The sequence below is a fragment of the Sander lucioperca genome, chromosome 22, assembly GCF_008315115.2.
Source record: "Sander lucioperca isolate FBNREF2018 chromosome 22, SLUC_FBN_1.2, whole genome shotgun sequence".
NCBI lineage: Eukaryota > Metazoa > Chordata > Actinopteri > Perciformes > Percidae > Sander > Sander lucioperca.
Window position 1 is genome coordinate 27076433 of NC_050194.1, and position 25345 is coordinate 27101777.

At 40.3% G+C, this 25345-nt stretch overlaps 1 protein-coding gene across 1 annotated transcript in view; it reads right to left on the bottom strand.

Annotated features, from left to right (window-relative positions):
- The window catches only part of myo15b (myosin XVB), a 102412-nt gene that overhangs the window by 66544 nt on the left and 10523 nt on the right, over positions 1-25345 (bottom strand). The window contains exons 10-24 of the mRNA XM_031323883.2: positions 24486-24599; positions 24200-24361; positions 23969-24082; positions 23816-23874; positions 21932-22055; positions 21206-21301; positions 19101-19232; positions 18543-18668; positions 17937-18014; positions 15806-15954; positions 12680-12725; positions 12463-12587; positions 11707-11821; positions 11443-11618; positions 3448-3541 (exon numbers count right to left, since the gene is read on the bottom strand). Coding sequence (XP_031179743.2) covers positions 3448-3541; positions 11443-11618; positions 11707-11821; positions 12463-12587; positions 12680-12725; positions 15806-15954; positions 17937-18014; positions 18543-18668; positions 19101-19232; positions 21206-21301; positions 21932-22055; positions 23816-23874; positions 23969-24082; positions 24200-24361; positions 24486-24599 — 1710 coding nt within the window. The remainder of the gene's footprint in view (positions 1-3447; positions 3542-11442; positions 11619-11706; positions 11822-12462; positions 12588-12679; positions 12726-15805; positions 15955-17936; positions 18015-18542; positions 18669-19100; positions 19233-21205; positions 21302-21931; positions 22056-23815; positions 23875-23968; positions 24083-24199; positions 24362-24485; positions 24600-25345) is intronic.

A 25345-nucleotide genomic window follows, 5' to 3' on the forward strand; every position in this document is an offset into this window, starting at 1 on the left:
CAACTGGACCAAATTGCTGCTGCAGGAAAACTCACTAGGTCAAATAGAAGATCTCGCGTTACCCCTGTACTTAGGTCACTTCACTGGCTCCCTGTCGCATACAGGATTCAGTTCAAAATCCTCACTCTTATGTACAGAGCATTGCACAGTCAGGCATCTACATACTGTATGTGGCGGAACTACTTCACCCATATTCCTCAGCTCGCTCTCTTAGGTCTAATGTGTCAAATTTACCGTCTATCCCACGCACCCGGTGATCGAGATTTTTTGCTCTGCGTTCACCCTTACAGCCTGCTGTTTCTGTGGACTCTTTAAAAATCAAATAATTACCTACCTTTTTAGACAGGCATTTGTTTGACCTGTCTGCACTTTGTAATTTTAATTGTGTATTGTTTTTTAATATCATCTTGTATGTTTTTATGTAAAGCACTTTGTCATTTATTTTTGTGAAAAGCGCTCTATTAACACATTTTACTTACTTACTTACAATTGCAGCATCAGTAATAATTTACTACACAACACAATAACGGGGGTAATTTTTCTGCATATTGAGTACTATTCATTTTGATACTTCTTTCTTTTTGATAACTTTACTTAAGTACACTTATGAATGCATGACTTTTACTTGTAATGGAGTATTTTTTACATTGTGGTATTGTTTCTTTTACTTAAGAATTTGAGTAATTTTCCCACTACTGGAACCAGGTGTAATAAAAGCAGACAAACCCATTCACATCTACAGCAGTTTAGAGTTTGTGGTTCAACCTAACTTCACTGTCTTTAGACTGTTGGCGAAAACAGAACATCCGGAAACCCACTTAGACAAAGAGGAGAACATGCAAACCCATAAAGCCTCTTCCTGTGAGACGGTCTACTGTGCCACTCCAGAATGAAATATATTAGATATTGCTTTGAATTTCATTGTACGAAGAGGATTAATCCTCTGACCACTAACTTTTCATCTGATATGAGAATGTCTAATGAATGACTTAAATCTTTCAAGGATTCTCCAGAGATTTTAGTATTGGACAAAAAGTTGTGGGACTCATAAAAGAATGCCTACCATACACTAAAGGATTTTGAAAAGACTTCAAAAAAGACTAAAGTCTGACACCATCTCACATCTAAAGACAACCGTCTCACATATGTTTTTTTAGTTTAGTCAATTTATTGTACATGTTAAAAAAAATGCAAATAGAACTTATAAGCAATAAACAGAAAGAAAAATGAGATCATTAGCAACATATAAGCAACAAATAAGCAACTCAAATGATTTTGTTCATGTTCAAAAGGGGTAGAAAGAAGTAAAGAACATTTCTAGTCTTACCCCCTCTTAATTTTCATTGTTCATAATATAAAGTGTCAATGTTTGACTCGGTCGGCTTGAACAGATCAGCTGTTAAAGTCCAAAACTAAATAATGTGGATGGATTAAAAACAGCTCATAGCCATTCAATATTTTGTTTCTGAATAGTTTTTTGAAGTTTGGATAAATTAAATTAAACATCTAAAGACAACCATCTCACATCTAAAGACAATGTCATCAGGGTTGTTTTCTCAGCTCCTCCAGAGCCCTTTAATGCCCTTTAGAGATCCATTTAAAGTCCATATTTATGTGTTATTGCTTTCCATATTTGAACTGTGTGCCTGTCTGTTACATGACCCACACAGAAAAAACTAATTTGACCTGCAGTGCACTGACTAACTCTCTGGATTACACTGGCAATTCATTTCAAAAATTAAACTGTACCAAGAGAACACTGTCTTCGTTTCCAGTAGTTACTGTACCACACAATTACACAATAATATAGGAAGCTTCCTAAGAAATTACACACAACACACAGATCCTGTGTGCTACCTATAGGACTTTAAAGCTAAAAATAAAAAATAGGAGTGTACATTCGTAGACCTCGAGTGGAATTTGACTGAATGTTAATTCAGTTCATAGACGAGAAGTGAGAATGAATCAGTTCTACTAACAAATATGTCATTAGTCAAACTGCATCATTTATATTGCATCAGAGGTAGATGACACTGACTAACTGATGTCACATTTAGGCCAAAATATATCTGTCAAACTCCAAATATTGTTGTTTAGTTACTTACACTAACTATTCTAAGATACAGCTCATGACTGTATTACTGTTACTACTCTAACCCGAAGAGCTGACATAGGCCTGTTAGCCTGAGAGCTCTACTGTTCATAGTCCAAGCCTCATAAAACAATAACACCACATAGAAGATGGCACTGGGATACAACGGAAGAAAAAGGACTAACAAAAAGAACGCAATTGTCAGTTTAGTTGACAGCCGAGGCGAGAAAAGAAAAAAGAGATGACACACAAGAAGCAGCAGCTGGAAGAAGTGTCCCTAGACTGTTTTGAAACCTGAAACAGACTATTACAATACATAGTTTCCACTGTATTCATGGTGCAAACTAGTTCCCCAGTAGAATAAACTACAAGGGCTGAAGACATTTTTTGCATCTGATCTGATGCAGAGGGTAAAAGGAAAAGGCAGCCTACCTGTTAGAGCTGTGGAGCTGGAAGTTAGATAGACAGGTTTCAGAAGGCGGAAGGAGAGATGCAGTGCTGCTTCAAATTTCACTGAGAGGGGTTGAAGTCCAAGACCGGAGTGTGGCTGAGGGTGTGTGCGTGCGTGCCTGCATACGTGCGTGACATGATTAATGCAAGATAAGAAAGCTAGTTAAAGGAATGGGATGAAATCTTATAAAGGAAACTGTTGCCAATAGTAATATATGTACAAGAATGAACACACCCAGTGGATTATGCGCACAGCAGTCATACATTTACCTCTTTAGCTTTCATTTTTCACCTGGGTTTTTGTTTTTACACAATCCAATGCCTTCAGAAGAAAATCCTTTGGAAAAGTCTTGACCTGGCTTATATGATTTCACTTGAAACTTGTTTATACTGTATACTAATAATTTGTTAACTAAAGATACCCCACATATCAACTGATTTACAGAAATGAAGAACACGAACAATACTGCCGCGTCGTCATCAAGACTAGTGCCGCTTAAAATATCATATTTTAAATGTTTTGAGTACCACAAATTAAATTCCATTCACATACATTGTATTGAGTTGGTCGATACTAGAGGTAACAAGACAAATTGGGAACATAATTGGGAATTATTTATACAGACCATTGCCACAACAATACAGGCAACACTACAGGTGGATTATTTCAGAGGAAATGAAAAAGAAAGGAGATCCTAGTAGAAAAAAAATTACACTTTGACCCCAAACATGGATGCAAGGGCGTTATCACTGAATATGGATACATATTTCCTATGACTAGTCATGCTGTAGTGTTAAGCTACTGATATTGTGTAATGGTGCAAAGATTTATAGCACAATAAAGTCAACAAACATAAGGTTGCCAAGCAAGCCCAACCAACTTTCTTTATCTCTCTCATATCTACCTTCCTCCAATGGCGTCTCTTGATGGTGTCCCTGGTTATCATCATCACCGCCCAGAACTGTGTGAAGGACTGCCTCAGACGCTTGTACTGCTTCCTATAAAAAGAGACGGGGCAGCAACACACAAACACACCTTACTCTTACTTAGTGCTTCACGTTAGTGTATCACTCTCTGACCTCAGTCACAGCTACTCACCATCAGAAACACCAGTGAAATACACTTTGGTTCATAGGGAAAAACACCAAGAGCAGATTTTACCTTTAGGCAAAGGTAAGCAACTGCCTGGGGGCCCGTGGTAAAGGACCACGAATAGCTATACACTGTAAAAAAAAAAAATCATAATTTCCTTGAACTTGATGCAGAAAAGGCACAAATTGTTGCAGGAAATGAAGTGTTTGATGTTCAAAATTTCAATTTTGCTCAAAAGTGGAGATCATTTTGTTCATGGAATCGTGATTTTTTTTTTTCTGTCCTTCTGAGTTGCCCTATCTTCTGATCAATTTTTTATAAGCACCATTTATCATTCAGACATACAGAACAAATTCCACAATATGTGCCAGGTAATATCAGATGGTGCACATAACAAAGAAACACAAATTGAACAAGAACAAAAACCCTCTCCCACCCCCCACCCTCTGCGGTCTCGAGGAAAACAAAACAAACAAACAAACAAACAAACAGAAATCATGCCTTGCATAGTCACTCTCCTCTAGTTCTTGTGGCGCTGAGGTCATATAGGTAGGTCCATAGGCTGATAGTTGATGATTTGGCTTTGTTAATCCTTGCTGTAGAGAGCTCAAGCATAACTATGTCCAGAAAATATGCCAACCACTGTTTTATACAAAGTGAGTGGGGGGGCAGTGTTGAGCTATCAAATCTTCCTCTGTCTCTCGAGCAGGTGTAATTTAGAGTCACCATTAAGTAACAAAACAATCGGGTCAGTAGGAATTCGACATCCTATCACATCAGATATTATTGATGTTGTTTTATTCCAGAACTCATGCACCTGTTCACACTCCCAGACCATATGTAGGAAAGTTCCAGTTTGTTCAGAACGTACAGTAGGGAGTGAGAATGGCTTTAGAGACGTATCTCTTCTAAGGAGTCCAATATGTCCTATGGCATGTGTTGAAGTGGCTATACTGGTGATTTGGGTTCTTGGAACAGTGGAAAATGTTGTCCCATACTGCCTCCCAATTAATTGTGTTCCCCTCAGGTCTCAGCTCTAGTTCCCATTTCTTTACTATTGGGAGTTCTCCTATGGATACTTGCAACAGCTTAGCATAAATCTTGGACACTAATCCTCACAGGGAAATCAAAAAAACATTTAATGACTGGGTGCACCTCAAGACTGTTTCCCCATGGCACTCCATAACATTTTAGGGCTGAGCTTAAGCAAAGATAGAAGTAGAAGGATGTCCTGGGGACCTCTAAACTAGCTCTCAGGTCTTCAAAACTCAACATACCTTTCTCATTGAATAGCTGGTCTAGAGCAGTGTTGGTCAAGTTACTTGGAAATAGTAATTAGTTACTGATTACTTCTCCAAGAAAGTAATCCAGTTACTTTACTGATTACTTATTTTCAAAAGCAATTAGTTACTTTACTAGTTAAGTTACTTTTCAAAACTATGATGCACGACCTGAATAAAACAGCTGGCAGCATGTCCTCGACAATATAGCCAGCGACGAGCTTCTTCAGTTCAGCGGCACTAAGTCCTGTCGCTTTTAAGTCTATTTTCACCTGTTTAGCAGGAGAGGGGCCCTCGGAGGTTCGCCCGGTGGAATTGGACGTAGCCGCAGCGGTCATGTCAGTCGGGGGTTTAGGGTTTTTTTCAGTGAGTTTCACATTCCTGTGCCGACTTGCTAGGTGCTGGCTCAGATTTGAGGTGGAATTTTTCGCTGTAGATAAGTTTTCTTCCCACGCAGAGTGTACAGCGGATGCTGATGTTTTTGTCACCTTTAACCGAGTCAAACTCAAAGTAATGTCGGTACCTCCAAGCATTAAACGCTGCATGGTGCTGCTCTGTCCCGCGCTCCATGTTGTCTCTTGTTCAACACTACACATGTCGGTGTTTACCACTGACGTTGCGGCGCTCATACGTCATAGTCACTCACGAGACAGTCTCACAAAACAAAATCACGGTTAAGTAACGCAGTAACGCAGCCTGCTTACGGGGAAGTAACAGTAATCTAATTACTGTTTTTGCAATTGTAATCCCTTACTTTAATCGTTACTTGAAAAAAGTAATCGGATTACAGTAACGTAACGCGTTACTGCCCATCAGTGGTCTAGAGTATAAATACCTCTGTCCCTCCACTGCTTACAAGCAAAAGGTTTGTTACCAGACATTAAGTGTGCCATATTGGGGTATTCACGTGCCGAACGTGGTGATAATGGGGCCATAGGTTAGCATACACTTTTTTGGACAAACACCTGCAAAGGCCAGGTCTTGCAGTCTTAGACTTCCAATGAGGTTTTGCTCTATTCCTCTCCATGTAACTGTAGATGAGTGGTCCATCCACACTCTGAGGGCCTGTAGCTGAAAGGCCTTGTGATACATTTTAAAGTTGGGGAGGGCCAGGCTTCCAATGTTTGTGGTACGTTGTAGAGTATTTTAGCCTAGGTTGTTTATTGTTCCAAATATTGCCTCTTGCCATTCTAAATACTGCCAAATTAAAGTATCAAGTTTCTTCCAAAAATGTATTGGTGGGGGTAAGGGGATCATTGAACTTAAGAAATTCACATGAGGAACTATGTTCATTTAAATAACAGCAATCCTGGACCACAGTGACCCCGGCAGCATGGTCCACCTGGCCAGATCCCTTTGAACATTACTTAACATAGTTTCATAGTTGTCCTGGACCACTCGCTGTAGTGATGCATGTATGATGATGCCCAAATATGTAATTTTGCTTTGGGTTGGTATTGTACCACTAATAGCTGTTGTCACATGCCTGTTGTTAAATAGAAGATTAGATTTATTCCAATTAATTTTATAGACAGAGATTGAGCCAAATTCGTTGAAGATCTTAAGATTTTTTGGAATAGAGTCCTCAAGATCAGAGATGTACAACAAAATATCATCTGCAAATAACGATATTGAGCTGTTATTGGATTTAATCTGGACATTACATATTTTATTTTGCCTTATGGCTTGGGCTAACGGTTCAAGAGAGATCGCAAATAGCATGGGGAGCGGGCATCCCTGTCGAGAGCCCCGCTCGATGGGAAATGGCTGAGAATGCAAGCCATTGGTTGAGACTATGGCTGTGGGATTTGCATATAAAGTATGCACCATGTCAATGAATTTGGCCCCCAAACCAAGCCTCTCCATTACTTGCCACAAGTAGTTCCACTCTAGGCGGTCAAAAGCCTTTTCCGTGTCCACTGATAAAACTGCTGCCGTTGTTGGAAGGTTTTTGGCTTCTTCTATTACATGAAATAGTCTGCGTACATTGTCTGCAGCGTGACGCTTTGGTATACACACAGCATCATTTTTTCATTGATTACATGCATACAGTAATACAGCAGAGACCTTATTTATTGATACATTTCAATATTGATCGATCCAGCTTAACGTTATGTGCAATGTTGACAAGTAGCTCATGCTAACGCTTGGTGGGGAACGTTATAACTTATAAGGTTACAACATCGTTCAACAAGCTCATGAAGTAATTTTAGGTATAACTGTTTTGATCAAGGTAAAGTTAACGTTAAACAGCACTGGGCTAACTCACGATTACGTTCGCCAGCTAGCGTTAACGTTAGCTGTATAGATAAAGGACGAATCTAATGCTAATTTAGCCAGCTATCCCACCCAGGTTTTTCTGCCTCACTCCCCGCCGCTAAGGGACTTTACTCGGGATGAGAGCGGACAACAGTCCCGGGGAGATGACAAATCCACAGTTAGCCAACAGCCAGCCACTATAATTAATTTACAGCAATCCTAACCCAGCCAGCACAAACTCCAGCGCCGGGTGATAACGATGCTAACGGCAATAACAGAAAGCTTTATGTTTTGTTGGGGAAACAGGCCATATCGCCCCAGGCGTCGGAGTCTGGCTGGCCACGGTGTTGTGCTGAAATTCTCCCCCCTTCAGCATTTAGCTGTGTTCTTTACAGGTAAGATTGACCGACTAATGGTGACTGTCCTGCAGACAAAAGGTGAAGGTGTGGAGAGTCCGGCAGCCATCCCATTGATGTAGGCGTATCCTTGGCTGTTATCTCCGGCCAGCCCTGGAGATACTCGGCGGCCAGTCCCAGCCGCGAAGTGAGTTTCTCAGCGGTGTTGAGTAACGTTACAACAAACCCTTTACCCCCGGTGCTGAAAACATCCAAAAAGTCACACTGACTGAAATATATTGTGATATTGTGGTTTTAGCTGAGTGGCTAATGTTAGCTTGCTTGCTTGCTAACTGGTCACGTTAGCTAGCTAACGTTACCAATACAAATCAAATCAAGAAAACGTAATTATGTGGGGGAAACTGCAGCTATTTTATCAGAATGACATGATTAGACGTTACTAAACGTAACATGGATAAAACTGTAATGGATAAACCAATCCGTGAACATTATATTACATATATTTTAATGGGCAATTGTGTTAAACAATGAAAACAACAACTCCCATAATGCCACTTCATGACGTTATCAAAAGTCTGTGTTTACCAAGGGGGTAAGCGAGCATCTGGAAAGCGTACCTCCTATGGGGAGATTCTAGGCTAACAAGCCATCACCTTCCGTTAGCATTCCATTGACTCCCATTCATTTTGGCGTCACTTTGACAGCAAATAACTTTACATCTGAAGCGTTTAAAGACTATTTGTCCATTGTTTATTTCTAAAGAAACACGCCAATGTATAAAAGACTCCATTACCTTGTATCTCACACTATGGCCCTGTAGCAACCGTTTTTGTAAAAATAGGCTAACGATTGTGTCATAACCACTTGACTTTCTGTCGCACAGTAGAGGAATTACCGTATAGTACAGGAGAAGCTAGCAGGCAGTTTCAACTTACTTTAGCTGTTTAAGTTTAATTACTAATGTTAACTATCATTTTAGTCAGCAATAATTAGCCTGTGCCTATTTTATCTCCTTAAATATACCTACGCTCTCCGTCTCTGCTAGATTGGGAATGATTGAGATTTCTCTTGGCACAGCTACCAGAAGACTTCCAGATAGGTTGTTCACGTCACATCTACGTCGTCAAGCTTAGCTTGATGCTGCGCAGTACGCTCAGCCATCACCGGAAAAGTGACTTCACTGGTCTCCGTCGAAGTATATGGCGTCGCTGTGTCCATTTATTTTACTGTCTATTGTGTTTACATCCATTGTTTTAATTAAGAGACCCCTAGCGGCAGAAAATTACATATTGTACGTTAAACATCTGTACAACAGCGTGCTGCGTGGGACATTTGACTGTGGATACACTTGTTTACTTTTACTTCAGTAAAATCTTGATTTCATACTTTTTTTTAGATCATTATTTTTTTTGGCATTTTAGGCCTTTATTTAATAGGACAGCTTAGACATGAAAGGGGAGAGAGAGGGGGAATGACATGCAGCAAAGGTTTGGTTGCGACCTGCGGCTGCTGCGGGGAGGACTGAGGCTCTGTATATGGGTGCACGCTCTACCAGGTGAGCTACCCAGGTGTATGGCGTTATATATGTGTCACATTCCTGAGCGAGTAATTGTATGTTTTGAGCACAGAGAACTATATTTTGCAAGCGCATTACATTGCATTTTGAACAGAAATGTACACTTGCAAAAAATAATTCAGTTTGAGTAAACAAAAACCTATTTCGTGCATAATAAATGTATTTGCATGTCTTTCTCTGCTCGCAGGTAGACGCTGCTGCGCTCCGGTCATGTCTCCCTCGCTCTCAACCTCTTCTCTCTACGCGCTCAACTCTAGACACGCTCGCTCAGATTTTCACAGCGTTACAAGTGTGCCACAAAACCAACCAATCGCAGAATCAAAAGGTCAATTCTGATTGGCTGTTCGTCTCCAATTAGATCGCAAGTAGCAGGAAACAAAAATCTAGGAGGAACAGTCTTTTTCAGTTTACACCTGTTGGTACAGCAAATACTGACTACAGTGGAGCTGTTCGACTAATGTTACTGGATTAAAACACATTTCGGTCAGTATTTTGTATTATTGACTTATATCACAGAAATGTCTTAATATTTGTGTGTACTATAATGCCGTTGTTTTCTTTGACTTATATCTCCTTGTGTGTTTAACGTTAGTTTGACTCATCCTTCACAAGCAATCTAGCTAGCTCACACACTGCAGCCATAGACTGTATATAAGAGACTGCCGCCGACATGTCATCTGAACAGGCCTCGCAGCACTGTAACTAGCTAAGTTAGCTAGGTCTCGCAATGCGAGACTGAACAGCAGTAGACCTGTCACACTATAACCACATGTAGCTAAGTAGTTCTTAATACTTTGGTTACATTACCGTATTTTATTAACCTGAATTATGTTGCTATATTAGCTTGCGAAGGAGCTATCCGTTGCTAACGCTAATTTATCTCAAAAAGCAGAAACGTTAGCTAACTACTGCCAAGATATGATTTCACTAGAGACCAGAGAGGTGTTGTAAGACTCGTCAAGTGTTGTCATCTGTTTACGCTGTCTTACAATGAAACCATATCTTGGCAGTAACATTAGTTAGCTACTGCTTTTTGACATAAATTAGCTAGCTAACGTTAGCGTTAGCATCGGATAGCTACTTTGCAAGCCAATAAAATATATAGCCTTGGCAAACAGAATTAAGGTTAATAAAACACGATAACTATGTAACCAGTATTACAAACTTCTTACAAGTGGCTGGATTGTGACATTTTAGGTGTGTTCGGATGAATACGTTGGATGCATAGCTGGACTTTATCCATGCTGGGCTAATGTTAGATTGCTTGTGAAGGATTACGTTAGTCACACACGGAGATATGTAATTCAAACAACGGTATTGTGATTAACACAACTATTAAGGCATGTCTGTAATATACCGGTCGGTCAATAATATAAAATACTGTAGATCAGTGCTTTCCAACCCTTCTGGTCTGAGGTTCCCCCACAGCCCTGTCATATAAACTCACATACCCCGCCCTATCAATTCCCAATGTATTCACACTATTTATCATATTAAAGTGAATATTCTTACATTTTCATGCAATTGAACTGTAAACATTTAGGTTGGTTTGGTCAGAAATTCTACTAGCTAGCTAGGCCTTTTACTTGAAGTGTGGTTAATGTTTCAAAATTCATCCATTACTTTTAGCTAATCATTTCAACTGTTAGTTAAGTCAGTAGGCCACTTTTAGCTGTTTATTTCTACCATTGATTACTTAGCTATATGTTTAAACATGTGTTGAGCTGTTTTAGCTGATATATTGTTTTAAATCAATCATAATTCAATTATTTTAATTAGTTAAGCTGCTCCACAATCTTTCCAAGGCTGGCTACAGCAGATATACCCCTTGCTGGGGCATCACGGCGGGTGTTGCGTCAAAGACTGTTTCCCTGTAGATGTCTTTCCCGCTACTTGCGATCTAATTGGAGATGAACAGCCAATCAGAATTGACCTGTTGATTCTGCGATTGGTTGGTTTTGTGGCACACTTGTAACGCTGTGAAAATCTGAGCGAGCGTGTCTAGAGTTGAGCGCGTAGAGAGAAGAGGTTGAGAGCGAGGGAGACATGACCGGAGCGCAGCAGCGTCTACCTGCGAGCAGAGAAAGACATGCAAATACATTTATTGTGCACGAAATAGGTTTTTGTTTACTCAAACTGAATTATTTTTTGCGAGTGTACATTTCTGTTCAAAATGCAATGTAATGCGCTTGCAAAATATAGTTCTCTGTGCTCAAAACATACAATTACTCGCTCAGGAATGTGACACATATATAACGCCATACTAGAGTATATAAAAAAAGTTGAACATTTGGATTGGATACTCTTCTCCTGTCTGATCTTCCTCCTTTCTGTACCTGGCCTGGTGTCCCCGGATGTGGCTCTGGATGACGATGGCTTTCTCCTTAAAGAACCTGAAGTTCCTCCTGCAGAGGAAGCCTCTGATGTTTCTCTGGATGGTGACGGCAGCCCAGGTCTGGGTGCTGTTCCACTTTTCCTCCAGCTGCTGGTACAGAAGCTCCTTGAGGAACAGCTAACAAAGATATACACATACATCTAAACGTGATGATTGACAGTAAAAACTTTTTAATCAGTAGTGTTGTTAGTGGGCAGTTTGGCACCTTGGTGAGTCCCAGCTGGTACTGTCCCTCCTCGGCACCCACCATGTCCAGCAGAGCCAGTGACTGCTCTTTGTCTGACACCTCACTCAGCCGCTGGCTCAGCAGAACCCCGTATCTGCCAAAACATACACTGACTTCAAGCTTTTCTCAGGCTACATTAACATTGCTACGTTTTTGTTTTTTAAGCAGAGATTTGAACCAAAAGCAATCTCCATGTTTTAAGCTGTAGTAGAAGAACTAATCTCCGTTCAACAGAACATTGTACAGACGGGATCAAACCTGGCTACAACACTATGATGACAAGACTCTCGGAAGCTACGCAGTCACAGCACCCAGCTGGTGTTCACCAAGAAATAGTTCCAGCACATAACCCAGCCAACATAGGAAGGGGAGCGGAATCTGAATGGCTTGAATCTGATCTAGACAGCCCAAAAAAACTGACTGGGTCATCTTATTTCGCAGTTTGTGGGTCGGCACTCCAGATACCTAAATGCCGGTGGGGGATGCGTGGGATATCCCCCTTTCTGGTCTACATATCCCTGCCTCTGCTGAATTATTTTGATCCCCGATGGGGACAAAATGCAGCTCAATACTGAACATCCTTCAACTAGGCAGCCATTAATGAAAAGCAGTAGGTGCGAGAAAAGGCAAAGCGAGGAAAATAAGACAAGAGAAGTAAAAAGTGAAAGCATAATAATAAACATTAAAGTACTTTTGTGATAGTGCAGACAGAAATTCTATGTATGTTTGCAGAACCTCTCAATGAAGTAGGAGTACTGTATCCGTATGGGGAAACCCTCTTTCCTGATGTGGATGGTCTCCAACATCCCAGCATGCCTCAGCTGGGCCAACACGTAGTCCACGTCAAAGATCCCAGGAAGCTGATGGATGACGTGCGAGAGACAGTACATGGTCATACATTTTCGGCTGATGTTAGGATAGTATAAAGTATCTGGGGGTTATCTGGGGTTACCTTGACGTAGTTTGGCTTCAGACAACGAATAAAAGTGGTTTTGCATCTAAGAGTTAAAGGACAAAACATTGACACAGGTTATTTGTCAGGAAACATTATTAACGGTGCAGAACAAACAGACTGAAGACAGCAACGCTGCCTACAGCAGTCAGTTTGGACAACAAAGCACTGAATGGAACGGCGAGCTGAAGTCTCTGGAGTTTGCTGTTGGCTGTGCAATGTGCTGTAAATTATGCGTTTTTTTCGAGTGTTGTACATCTTATTTTACTGTATTTAAGGCACTTACTTAGACCAGTGGATGGCTTTTTTTTAAATGAGTATGTGAGTATAAATGTATGGGTGCATAATGTATGTGTAATTGATATGTATATTTATTATTTAATTTTTCTAGGGCTAGACCTTTTTATTTTTCTAAACTGATGTAAATTCTGGTTTTTATTCAGTTGTTTAACTGTGAGCATGAATTCAATAAACTCAAACCTTAGACCCATTTGCATGTGAAGAAAAGCTGAGCAGCATCTGTGGCTGTTTTATAGATGTGAAATGGGATATTTAGATTAGATTAGATTGACTTTATTGATCCCAAATAGGGAAATTTCAGTGTTACAGCAGCAAAACATCAGACACACAGCACACATACAGAATATACAAAAAATAATACATAGGATAGAATACAAGAACAAATATTCAAAAAATAAAGATAAAACAAATACAAAGGAAATAATGTATATGTGCATATATACAAGTTGGGAATAAAAATGTACAACTACTTAAATAGTATTTAAAGAGGCATATATTTCAAGCATCTGGAATGAGTATTAACCAGTGGCCTATGCGTGATTGACGCTGTTATTATGGAACCCACTACAGTTCTAGGCAAGACCCACCCTTCAATAGCATTTGTGCGCTACAATTGGCTAGGCGTCCATGCTCGCGCGAGGTAACGGAACCCGATTACTTCAGGTCCTGGTATCAGCAAGTACTGCAGTGCAGTGCACCGATCAAACTAGATAATAAAAGAAAGTTCTTTGGCATTCTTTGTTTGTGTTTGTTCATGTTTCACAAAAAGTTTAACCTGAGCCAGACCATACAACAAAGATATTAATCATAACACAGCCTTGAGCCTGAGGAAGACCCAGCAGAGTCGAAACGTTGCAGCACAATAAACGTATGGGAGAATTAGCAGAGTGCAGGCATCTCATTTTTTTCAGTTGTATCACAACACATCCATAGAGGGTTAGTAGTATACTGCTGTTAAAACATAATAAAATATATGACACACTGGTATCGAGTCGTATCGGCCGATACGCAAGTTCAGATAGCGGAATCGGTATCGGGAAGCAAAAGATGGTATCAGAACATCTCTAGTTTCACATTGCCAGACCTTCCTTCACAGCGCTGTGGAGGAGGGTCTGGTTAGTCCACACAGCATTCTAGGATAGGGAAAAACGTGCTCTGGTTTATTGGCATTATTGGCTATATTAGCCACCCTGTTCTTTTTGCCTGTATGGACATTTTTCAACTTTACCGTAACATTTTCGTCAAGTCTTTCATTAGTGTCTATGTATAGTTAAGTAATGATTATTCTATTTTTGATATATTGTGTAGCCTGTTGTACTTGAGTAGATAGAGAACTTGCACTGACAATGCACTGAAACTCTCTTACACTACGTTACCATTGCACCTTTCTGCATTTTTTTGCTACAATCTAACTTTACTGTAAGAGCACACTATTGATATCTTCCTTTGTATTTTTGTAGTATGTATGTGTACGTGGATGTCATATGTCTGTGTGCCTATGTGTGTGTATGTGTATAAGCTATTGAACACCTTAATTTCCTTCGGGATGAATAACGTATCTCTATCTATCTATTTGTTTAAACCAATCATAATCATTAAGCTCCGGACGGAGCCACGGTGCCGCTGCAAAATAGTCTCAGGAAGGAACTTGTTTTGGTGGAACATGTGTACATTCAAAAGTAGTTTTAGTCGTGCAACAGAAAACTCAGATTGGCCAGATAGTCTAGCTAACTGTCTGGATTTACCCTGCAGAGATCTGAGGAGCAGTTAACCATAGTCCTCACAAATCCACCAGAGTTTAGAACGCCAACACAAAGAAAGAGGAAGGTAACGGATATCCGGGCGAAATGAAAGACATCTGGCGAAATTTCCGGCGGCAACGGAGCAATCCCAGAAGTGGAATGTCATGGATATAGACTAAAACATCTCTAATCTGTTCAAGTGACACTCAGGCTATGTTTAGACGGAAATGTTCTAAGGAGAAAACGCAAAAGTGGCGTTGCGATCTCACTTTTTATTCCGCGTTTAGACAAGCGTTTTTTGGGGGAAATCTGCGTGCATACGGTGACGCAGAAGTGTGTGAAATTCGATGTAGTATGCACACCAGGCGGCTAGGTTAGGTGGTGGTGTGAAGCACTGCCACACAACACCACCAAGTCTGCGTGCCTGCGTAGAAACTTCCTTCTACTTCTCTCCCTCTCCTCCTCCTCTTGCCCTCTCCTCTTCCTTTCTCCCTCTCCTCTCCTCTCCTCAAAACATGGCAAAGCAAACAACAAAAGCTGACAATTTTGTCTGGACAGACGAGGAGGTGGAGTTATTGCTCCAAACAACCTTAGATTACAAAGGCACAACAGGGCGTGGACTGGGAGTCCTGCCAGTCAAAATATATAGACATATGGACCGAATGTCTTCAGCAGTATCCTGTACCTGGAGGGACGCCATATCCACACGAGAAAGACGCTATCTGTAAAAGTCAGATATCATCAAAGCTGAAAGTCATCCGGACCAAGTATAGGCAGGCTGTGGATACCCAACGGTGGAGTGGCCACGGGCGAGTAATCACTCTATATTTTAATTTATTTAACAAAATATGGGGTGGGTCACAGCAGATCGGAGCAGACTTTTGCGTTTTTAACTTTTAGACGGGAACGTGACGGTGGAGCGTTTTAAAGATTTCCACTCTGGAGGGTGGTTTCCCTTTTTTGCGTTTTTAAGCCCCAAAAACGCCATCGCCGTCTAAACAAAAGGCACATCTGATAAAATATTTTTTAATCTGTAGGATTTGGTAATGACAGCTCATTATCAGTGTGCTCTGTGTGTTGGTACCTGTCCAGGCGAGCGGTGAGTTCATTCAGCGACTGAAGGAAGTGGGAAGCAGCAGTAGAGGGCAGCTGGCGGAGACCCTTCCCTCTCCAGCCAAGCTCTCGCTGCTGAATGTAACCATCCTGAACCTTCCGGAACAGCACCGACACCATCTGACGAACATGCAAATTCACAGGTAAACTGTCAAAATGAATGAGTTCACATGAGTAAGTATGTTTTTGGAGCAACTGATATATTTTATGTTGATATATGCAATATCTTCAAATTGATCCATTTTGTATTATGTACTGGCCAGCGGTGGAAGAATTATCCAGGTCCTTTACTTTAGTAAACGTATTAATACCACACTGTAAAAATACTCTACAAGTAAAAGTCCTGCATTGAAAATTTTACTTAAGTAAAAGTATGTAAGTATCATCAGGAAAGTGTACTTAAAGCATTCAAAGTAAAAGTACTCAATGTGTAAAAAATCCTCCCATTTTTGAAACTGGAAAAAAACTGTTCTGTCAATCAAGTGTTTAATCGGCTCCACATTTCAGCTGTAGTTGTAGACCTGTATATTGTTGGGTAGTTTATAATAAAGTAATTTATAATAAAGACATTGTATTTTTATGAACTACATGTGTTATGTGTGCAAAAATCTTAATTTGTAAAGTAACTAGTAACTAAAGCTGTCAGATGAATGTAGTGGAGTAAAATCTACAATATTTCTCTCTGAAATGTAGCGGAGTAAAAGTTGAAAGTGGCATGAAAAGAAAATACTCAAGTAAAGTACAAGTACTTCAAAATTTGTGCTTAAGTACAGTACATGAGTAAATGTACTTAGTTACATTCCACCACTGGTACTGGTCCTATATTATACTCTCATAATTAGTTGTATAGTGGCAAAAAAGGATGGACGCACACTGCAATCACCTAAGCAAAATAAAAAACAAACCTGTATGTCATGATTACAAGGAAAGATCTATATCTCATAATTAAAAGATATGTGACACATCATGCTGTAATTATAACTTCTGTTTCCCTGTTTTTGTAGTCTTGTAATTACAACAAACGGTGCAATACAGATTTTGCACCAGACAAGAAGAAACCAAAAAGTTATTATGACTGTTGTATCTTAAATGTATGAGTTTGAATTTATATCATTTGTCATTTATTTTTGTCAAGATAATTACAAGATACAGAAGTCACTATTGTGACATAACATCGATTTTATGTAATGCATTTCTGTATGAGAGAGCTCAGCACACGGCAACTTTCCTTTTGGATTAACGGTTAACGTTAACGTAACTGGAAGTGCAATTTTCTTAACCCTTGTGTTGTCTATCATTCAACCATGCACTTGTCATCATGAAAATCAACACTTTTTCTGACATTTTCTTTTACACTTTTAGCGCTTTTTTCAATGTTTTTGGCGCTTTTTTGCCATTTTACAATTCTTTTCACTACCATGTATAAACACTACTAACACCAACTTATTACCACTAGATTAGCAGAGTCTTAACTAGACTTATTTTTGGAATTCATGGTCAATAATCCTCATTTATAGGAAATTATACCTAATCCTTTAGTTAAAAAAGCAGAACATATGAATTATTTAGACTAATATTAAAAGAAGAATAATCACAGAAGGGTGTATGTCAACGTTCAGTGAGGATACTGTTTCGAAACATTTCAATTTTTTTTTCAAATGCTTAAGAATTGAATAAAACACCCAAAGTTCAATGAAAGTAGAGATCCAATCATTTGTTGTACCTGCGAAGCGCGTTGTTTGGGATCATCTGTGTTATTTTTGGGTAATTACAATTAGGTAGTTAAAAAGACCAGAAAACACAAGGGTAAAGATAATCACCTCTGATTTGTCTTTAATATAATGTCTTGGTTTATTTTATTTTCCTTATGTATTAGTTTTTTTCACATTTCAATCTGTCATATATTTTATAGTTTGTGGATTAGTCTGCTATTGCTCTGCTGTTTATAAGTCTTATTAGTTTGTTACAGCACTGTAAACTGCACTAACTTAACTAAAGGTGTTACTGAGTTTGAATGACTGAATGATACACAAACCTGTGTAATCTGATTACATAATCAAAATCTCTTGCACCCTATATGGGTCTAATGCCAGTTGCTTTACCTTTAGCCGACTCCTGGCGAAAAGCTCCACCACTTCTGTCCTGAACTGGTCGTGGTTCTTATTCAGGAAATTATGAACCTGGGATAAAGAGTCAAAGAGTTTATTTTTTACTAAAATTGTTCTTGTAGTACTGACTGCTGTTTGACAGATCTGCTGTATATAGCAGTGAGCTCAGGGGCGGGGCAAGAAGGGGGGCACAGGGGGGCACCATCTATGGTGGCACCGCCTTCCCCCCCCCTATTCCACTGGGCTAGAATGCTGTCAATCTGACAATTGTGATTTCCACTGGATCAAAGTTCTGTCACTTGGCTGCGTGTTCTGCTAATTTTCCCAGCCTTTGTCACATGACCAATAATGTTTCCATGACGACTATCCAAAATTCTGATACCATGGAACCAGCACTGGAATTTTCTTTTTAAAAAGTGGCAGACTGAGCCTATAGAAAATGTGTATTGTATTTGGATATACAATTTAAAAAAAGTTTAAAATGAAAACAAGTGAATTTAAAAATGAATGTGATATTTTATGTGATGTGTTATTTAGCAGAATTAAATTGTGTTGTTTAAACAAACCTGGAATCGCCCCTGAGTGAGCTGTGCCTGATACCTGATAAGTGACAGCTCCAGCATAGTGATAGACAGTGAAGACTGGCAGTGGGTTCTTGGGCTTGGCATAGAAGGGGCTGTTCCCATGGTGATAGTGGCACTTCTGGAGGAAGGTGTGATCAGTGGCCTGATGAAAAAACAATACTGACAATACTGAAAACACATACACATTTACTTTCTGTTACACTCCCTCAAGGTCCGATGTAGAACGAAATAGAAACATGTTGTCTCAACACTTAACACTGAATTTAAGCAATATCTCTGGTTATTTGCTAATAACCATGGCATACTGTCATATAAATAAGCAAAGCCGCATTAAATATAGGAGGGCATTTCCTCTGCTTATCAAAGTGTTGATAGAGGATGTCAAAAGTGAGAAAATGATATATTGTCCTGTTTTTAATAACTTATCACAATGCCTGGCAAAGTAACAGGTTACTAGCTCAGTCTTGGTCTTTCTAGTGTATGTTCTTGTGTTTTCTGTCATGTGTGTGTGTGTGTGTGTGTGTGTGTGTGTGCGTGTGCGTGTGCGTGTGCGTGTGCGTGTGCGTGTGTGTACCTGGGGGAGGCAGGTCTGATCGTCCAGTATGCGGAGTATGCCGTGCGGTCTGGAGGAGATCAGCTCCAGACAGGAGTGTAAGTTCTTGAGAGGCATCGGATACCACTGGATCTGTTCTGCACTGTACTCCTCCTGCAGGCAACACGCAAAGTAACTTTGCAGAATACACTCAGTATAAGTGTGTGAAGCCATTTATTGAAGGTGCTCTTTGGTTAAAGGAATATAAGTTCTTAGTTCTAATTGCCTGATTTTTAAGAATGATGCTATTTATTTCTTTCTTTGCTTGTATGCTGCACACTTTGACATGTTGACATGCGCAGGTCTAAACTGATGCAGGCAGCTGGTAGTTTCCTTGCCTGCAGGAACAGATTGGACTGGAACAGATCCAGTATTAAAACTGCTGTGGCTGCATTGGCTTGACCAGGTGATTCATATCAATGACACAGTGTGTCCTTGTTAATTTATAAACCTAAAACTCATAGAATTACAAACCATTCAAAAAGACTGGAAGTTTAGCTTTCTTAATTTGGACAATCCATGTAGTCCTCTATCGGTCAATATTGCATACTCAAGTGCTAACGGGGAGCTATGGAAATGTTGTTGACGGGGTGTTAATCAACTGCCGTACAATATGTCTTCTAACTTCTTTTTCAGTGTGATTTTGGTTATTCCTTAAAAATACAGTGGTAGCACTTTCTAAAAAAGTCACCCTTAATAAAGGTGTATAAGTTGTAACTAATTTATAAGGACTAACCTTGGGTTGCCATGTTGTGAACAATTGCTTTGACTGGTGAGTCATTAAAAGTCAAGTCATTAATCAAGTTAAGTCATAAATAAGACCTTAGTTGTTATACTTTAGGGAAAGTATTTCCTCAATTTCTAATAAGCCATCAAGTCTACAGTTAGAAATGTTAATAAGTCATTAGTTATAAGGTAATGGGTCTAATTTACTAATAAAAATAATCAATCCTGCAGTTACAAGTTTGATAAGGTAATTAATAAAGGTTCACAAGTCATCTGAAATTATAGATTTTAAAGAACCATATCAGTGTCAGAGCTGGATTCGCAGCTTAGCTTAGCTTAGCATAAAGACTGGAAGCAGGGGGAAACACTTAGCCTAGCTCTATCCCAAGTTCAGAAATACAGCTACGAACACCTCTAAGGGTGATTTGCTAACATTTTGCATCTTGTTGGTTTAATGCACACATAAAGAGAATCAAAAAATACATTTTGGGTTGTTTTTTTTATGGTGAATAATGTGCTGGAACTTTTTCGTGTACCAGTTTTGGTATTGGTCATTGTACAGGCACAATGGGACCAAACCTGGCAACTTCACTATGATGACAAGACTCTGGGAAGCTGCACAGTCACAGCTAGTGTTCACCAAGAAATAGTTGCAGCACATAACCCAGCCTAAAACCCAGCCGGTTTGTGTACAGTGTATTTTTTAACTTTAAGGAGAACCGGGCTAGCTTCTCACCCCTGCTCACGTCTTTATGCTAGGCTAGCATAATCATCTCCTGGCTGCGAATTTACGAATCCTACTATGGCCACGCCAAGACCTGCCCTTCAATAGCAGCTCGATTGGTTGGGGTTAGGCATTGACCTTGAGTGGTTAAGGTTAGGATAGCCGATTGGTCAGGGGATAGGACCTGTACAAATGGGGTTACGTTACCTTGTGTAAGCATGGACGCCTGGCCAATAGTAGTGTGTGAAGGACAGGGCCTCCATGCTCCAGCTCCATACTTAACACATAGACACGATTAGTATCAATCTTCTCATGTCACACAAGCAAATACACATATTTATCAAAAGTAATTAATAAACAGTTCTTAGACTAATCCATTGTAAATGTTAATGAGTCAAATAATAATAACTAAAAACTAGCTACAAAGACAAAGTTGAGTGTCTGGAGGAGAATGCGGTCAAAGGGACTTTTCACAACCTGGCAACCCAAAAGTTGTTCTGAGAAATGTCTTATAACTGACATATAGGGTATTAGTACATGACTCGGCAACTCTTGATAAAGCCATTAGTCAGAGCTTATAAAAGTAGTATCGAGGCTGGGTTGATCTTCATGGATCTGTAGCACCCAGCCCACTGACCTGCTCCTGGGAGATCACTGCCTTGTTGACAAAGTGCTGCAGCTGCTCATTGGCAAAGTTGATACACAGCTGCTCAAAGCTGTTCACTCCCAGGTCCTGCAGAAAAACACAGAAGTACTGTGACATTATTTAGATATTTTTTAATGGATAGTGATAGCTTGTAGACAGTGGCGGAATGTAACCAAGTACATTTACTCAAGTACTGTACTTAAGTATAAATTTGAGGTAATTGTACTTTACTTGAGTCTTTGCTTTTCACACCACTTTCTACTTCTACTCCACCACATTTCAGAGAGAAATGTTGTACTTTTTACTCCACTACATTCATCTGACAGCTTTAGTTACTTTACACATTAAGATTCCTGCACACAAAACACATGTAGTTTATAAAATCTGATGTCTGATTATAAAGTAAACTAGCCAACAATATAACGGCCTACAAGTCCCGCTGAGATGATTAGACCATTAAACACACAACTGTTTCGATCCTTTACACTTACACTTTCTAAAATAGGAGGCTTTTTCTGCATTGAGTACTTTTACTCATAATACTTTAAGTACATGTTCCTGATGATACTTGCATACTTTTACTTAAGTAACATTTTCAATGCAGGACTTTTACTTGTACCAAAGTATTTTTACAGTCTGGTATTAGTATATATATAGAATCAAACCTGTGCCACTCCAGTAAGGACTTAGCCTTGATACATGGTGCAGAATACCAACCTCAAACCCGTAGATGTCGACTACGCCCACTGTGCTGTCCATCTCTGTGGGGCTCAGCCAGTCATTGATCTGCTCCAACAGCCAGTCAAACAGCACTGAGTACAAGGCTTTGGCAATGGCATCTCTGCAAGAGAGGACAAGGAGGAGGAGGGGGGGGTACCTTTAAATGCAAATGTTTTACAGAAAAAATTTTTGTTACAAACTGGGGTTGTGGAGTTTGAAAGTCCTTCCTGTTGTGTGTGTGTTTGTCCTGCCTTTGTGATTGGGCCTTTCCCAATTACCGAATTTGTACCTCCTCGACTCCTCTGTCCTGGAGTCTCTTCCTCGACTCCTCTCTCCTTAGGTGCTTCTCATGTCGCTTAAATTGCCTCCACGACTCCTCCACTTGCCTCCCTTTCTCGCGTCTTAGTCCCTCCCACCGAGGAGGCACGGGAGAGACGCGAGGAAATCATCGGAGGAGAGAGGCAACGAGCAAATGTGTTTTAGAGAGATGAATACGTCACATGAATACATCATCTGTTTGGGCGGAGTTAGCAACTCTTTTAGCTGCACGGCTTCCGGGAAGGCTGCTCTCATGTATCCTCGCCTATAACTCCTCGATGATCCCTCCTCCATGCTTGCTCCTCTCTTCTCAGGGCAGAAATAACAGCTTGGAGACGGCCTTCACCGAGGAGGGACACAACAACTTCCAGTTCAGCCGAGGACCGAAGAGTCGAGGAGCTATCAAATAAGTGACATGAGATGCAGCATTTGAGTCTCTTCCTCGACTCCTCTCTCCTTGAGCCTCTTCCTCCGTCTGTGTGCTGCCTTTGTCTGGTGTCAGCTCGTCATCGTATCTTGTGTTTAGTAGTCGCGACTGTTTCTAGTGTTCAGTTTTCTAGTGTTCCTGTTTTGGGGGGGCTTGTGGCTCAGAGGTACAGTGGTCGCCCCTCAACCACAGATTGGCGGTCCGATACCGATTCCTCCGGCCACATGTCAAAGTGTCCCTGAGCAAGACACTGAAGTTGCTGTATGTATAGCAGTCAACTGCTCCTACTACTTAAGATGGGTTGAATGCAGTAATTCAATTTCACTGCATGTGTGCGACAAATAAAGTTAAATATTTTTTCCGGTTTCCTGTTTTTGGATTACCTGCCTACTTTATTTGGACTGTAAGGTTATTTTCATCATTAACCCTTTTGTTGTATTCCCGTCGACCATGAACTTGTGTTCCTAGCGGGTCAAAATTGAAAATGAACTTTTTTTGGCGCTTTTTCCAACATTTTTGTCACTTTTTTTCGATGCTTTTGGCGCTTTTTTAAACGTTGTTGGCACTTTTTTCAACATTCTTTTAAATGTATGGTCAATAAACCTAACTTACATGACATTATACAAAATTTTTAAGTTAAAAAAAGCAGACATTATACATTATTTTTAATATTAGTTAAGATACACAGACAAAGTGTCAAAGCTTAGTCAGGATACGGTTTTGAAACCATTTAAAATATTTTTTTAAATGCTATAAAATTGAATAAAACGCCCCAAAATAATCATTATATTTGTTTAAATGTTGTATGGGTTGCATACAACATACATCCATGTTATTTTGGGGCAATTTGGTTCAAAGAAACCCATATTTCTGATATTAAAAACTTCTAATTCTAATCCTGTTGAAGATCTCTGACCTAGAGGACATGGTTTGGGAGGACACAGGCTACTGTCTTTAGTCTGCTGCCACTGCAATGGGACAGAAAATGGATGGATGGATCACTATATGGATGGACAAATGGCAGGAAACAAGTGATTCCAAGTAATTTATTTATAGTTTGGTTTCAGAGACTTGTCTGCTAGTTGTGCTTACATCCAGTCTGTCATCCAGTCAACATTTTAAGGATATTTTCTTACCTGGATTCTATGGCACTTTCCACAGACAGAGGGCAGTAGATCCTGTCGTAAGTCGTCTCCTGTGGACGAGAAGGCTTCTCAGTGTGCACACATGCAGAAAATATGGATGATAACTCAGCAGGAGGCATGACTGGTGAATGGAAGGCTACTGACTGTGACTCTGTGAGTGATGACAGTCTGCAGGGCCTCGGAGGAAATCTGCAACAAGGAGCCAACCCTCCTGGTCTCAGTCTCGCTTAAGATACGAGCCACCTCGAATGACTCGCTCTGAAGCAAAAACACCAATGGACATATGATATCATGTCTGAGGGATGTCTGATCAGTGTCATTTTCACTCTTATCTCCCACACACACACACACACACACACACACACACACACACACCTCGTATGAGCTAAAGCAGACGTTGCCGAGCTGCAGGATGGAGGAGAGGATGGCCCAGACGGTGGAGATCTGGTCAGCATGCAGGCCGATGGTCTCAAAGCAATGAACCAAAAGCTGGAAGTCCTGCTTGTCCTGCTTCCCCTTCAATTCACAGTCACCACCCTAGAGCAGCACGGGGACAAAATAAATGTGTAACATGCATAATGTGTAAAGAGGAAAGGGAAAACATTACAAAAAGCAGAGATGGAGAATAGTTCTGTGTTCATTGATGTGTGATGTACTGTACTTGGTTTAGGTAGTAATAGGTCTCGGCTCCTTGCAGGTAGACCTCCTGTTTGTCCCAGTCGTTCATACCTGCCAGCAGCTCATAGAACACATGGTAGTTCCTCTCCTCATTGGCCTACAAGGGAATTGAGACAAGAACTACACGGTGACATCAACTGAGTTCATTACTGACAGCATAGACTACCTTGCCAGAAGCAACAACATAATGAAACACTTGCACATACAAATCGCTGGCTGTATTGTTCACTTAGTTCAGGGGTCTCAAACTCAATTTACCTGGGGGCGGCTCGAGGTAGAGTGTGGGTCAGGCTGGGCCGCATCATGTATTCAACAAAAGTATTCTTTGTTTGCTTTCTTAAATAAATCTTGTTGCCTCAATAGACATTTTTTAAGATTGCCGACCCGGTTCTTTCTCTCATCTCCCTGGTATTTTGTATACTCCTCAGCATGTCTAGTTGAGTAATGATGTCTGATGTTATATTCCTTGTACACCACAACTTTCTCTGTGCATATGAGACATACAGGGGTGCCCCTGTGCTCGATAGAAAAAAGTCTCCCACTTTCACTGAAATTGCCTGTGCTCGTCACCAACCTTTCTCTTCACGGCATGTTTTGAGAGAGACATGACTGGAACTGGGTGAAGGCATCTATTTTCCGACACCCAGGAACACATTTCAACCAAGTGACTAACGTTGATCCTTCCCCAGGTACTTCACGGTTGGCTAGCTTGACAACCATTGACAACAAATGCCACAGGAAGCTGTCACGAGACTAGCTATGGTAGCCCGTAAGTGAAAAAATAAAATAGAAGCGTGGCAGGCGCGGCACACGCAACAACTCAGCAAAAAGGTGCGTTTCAGA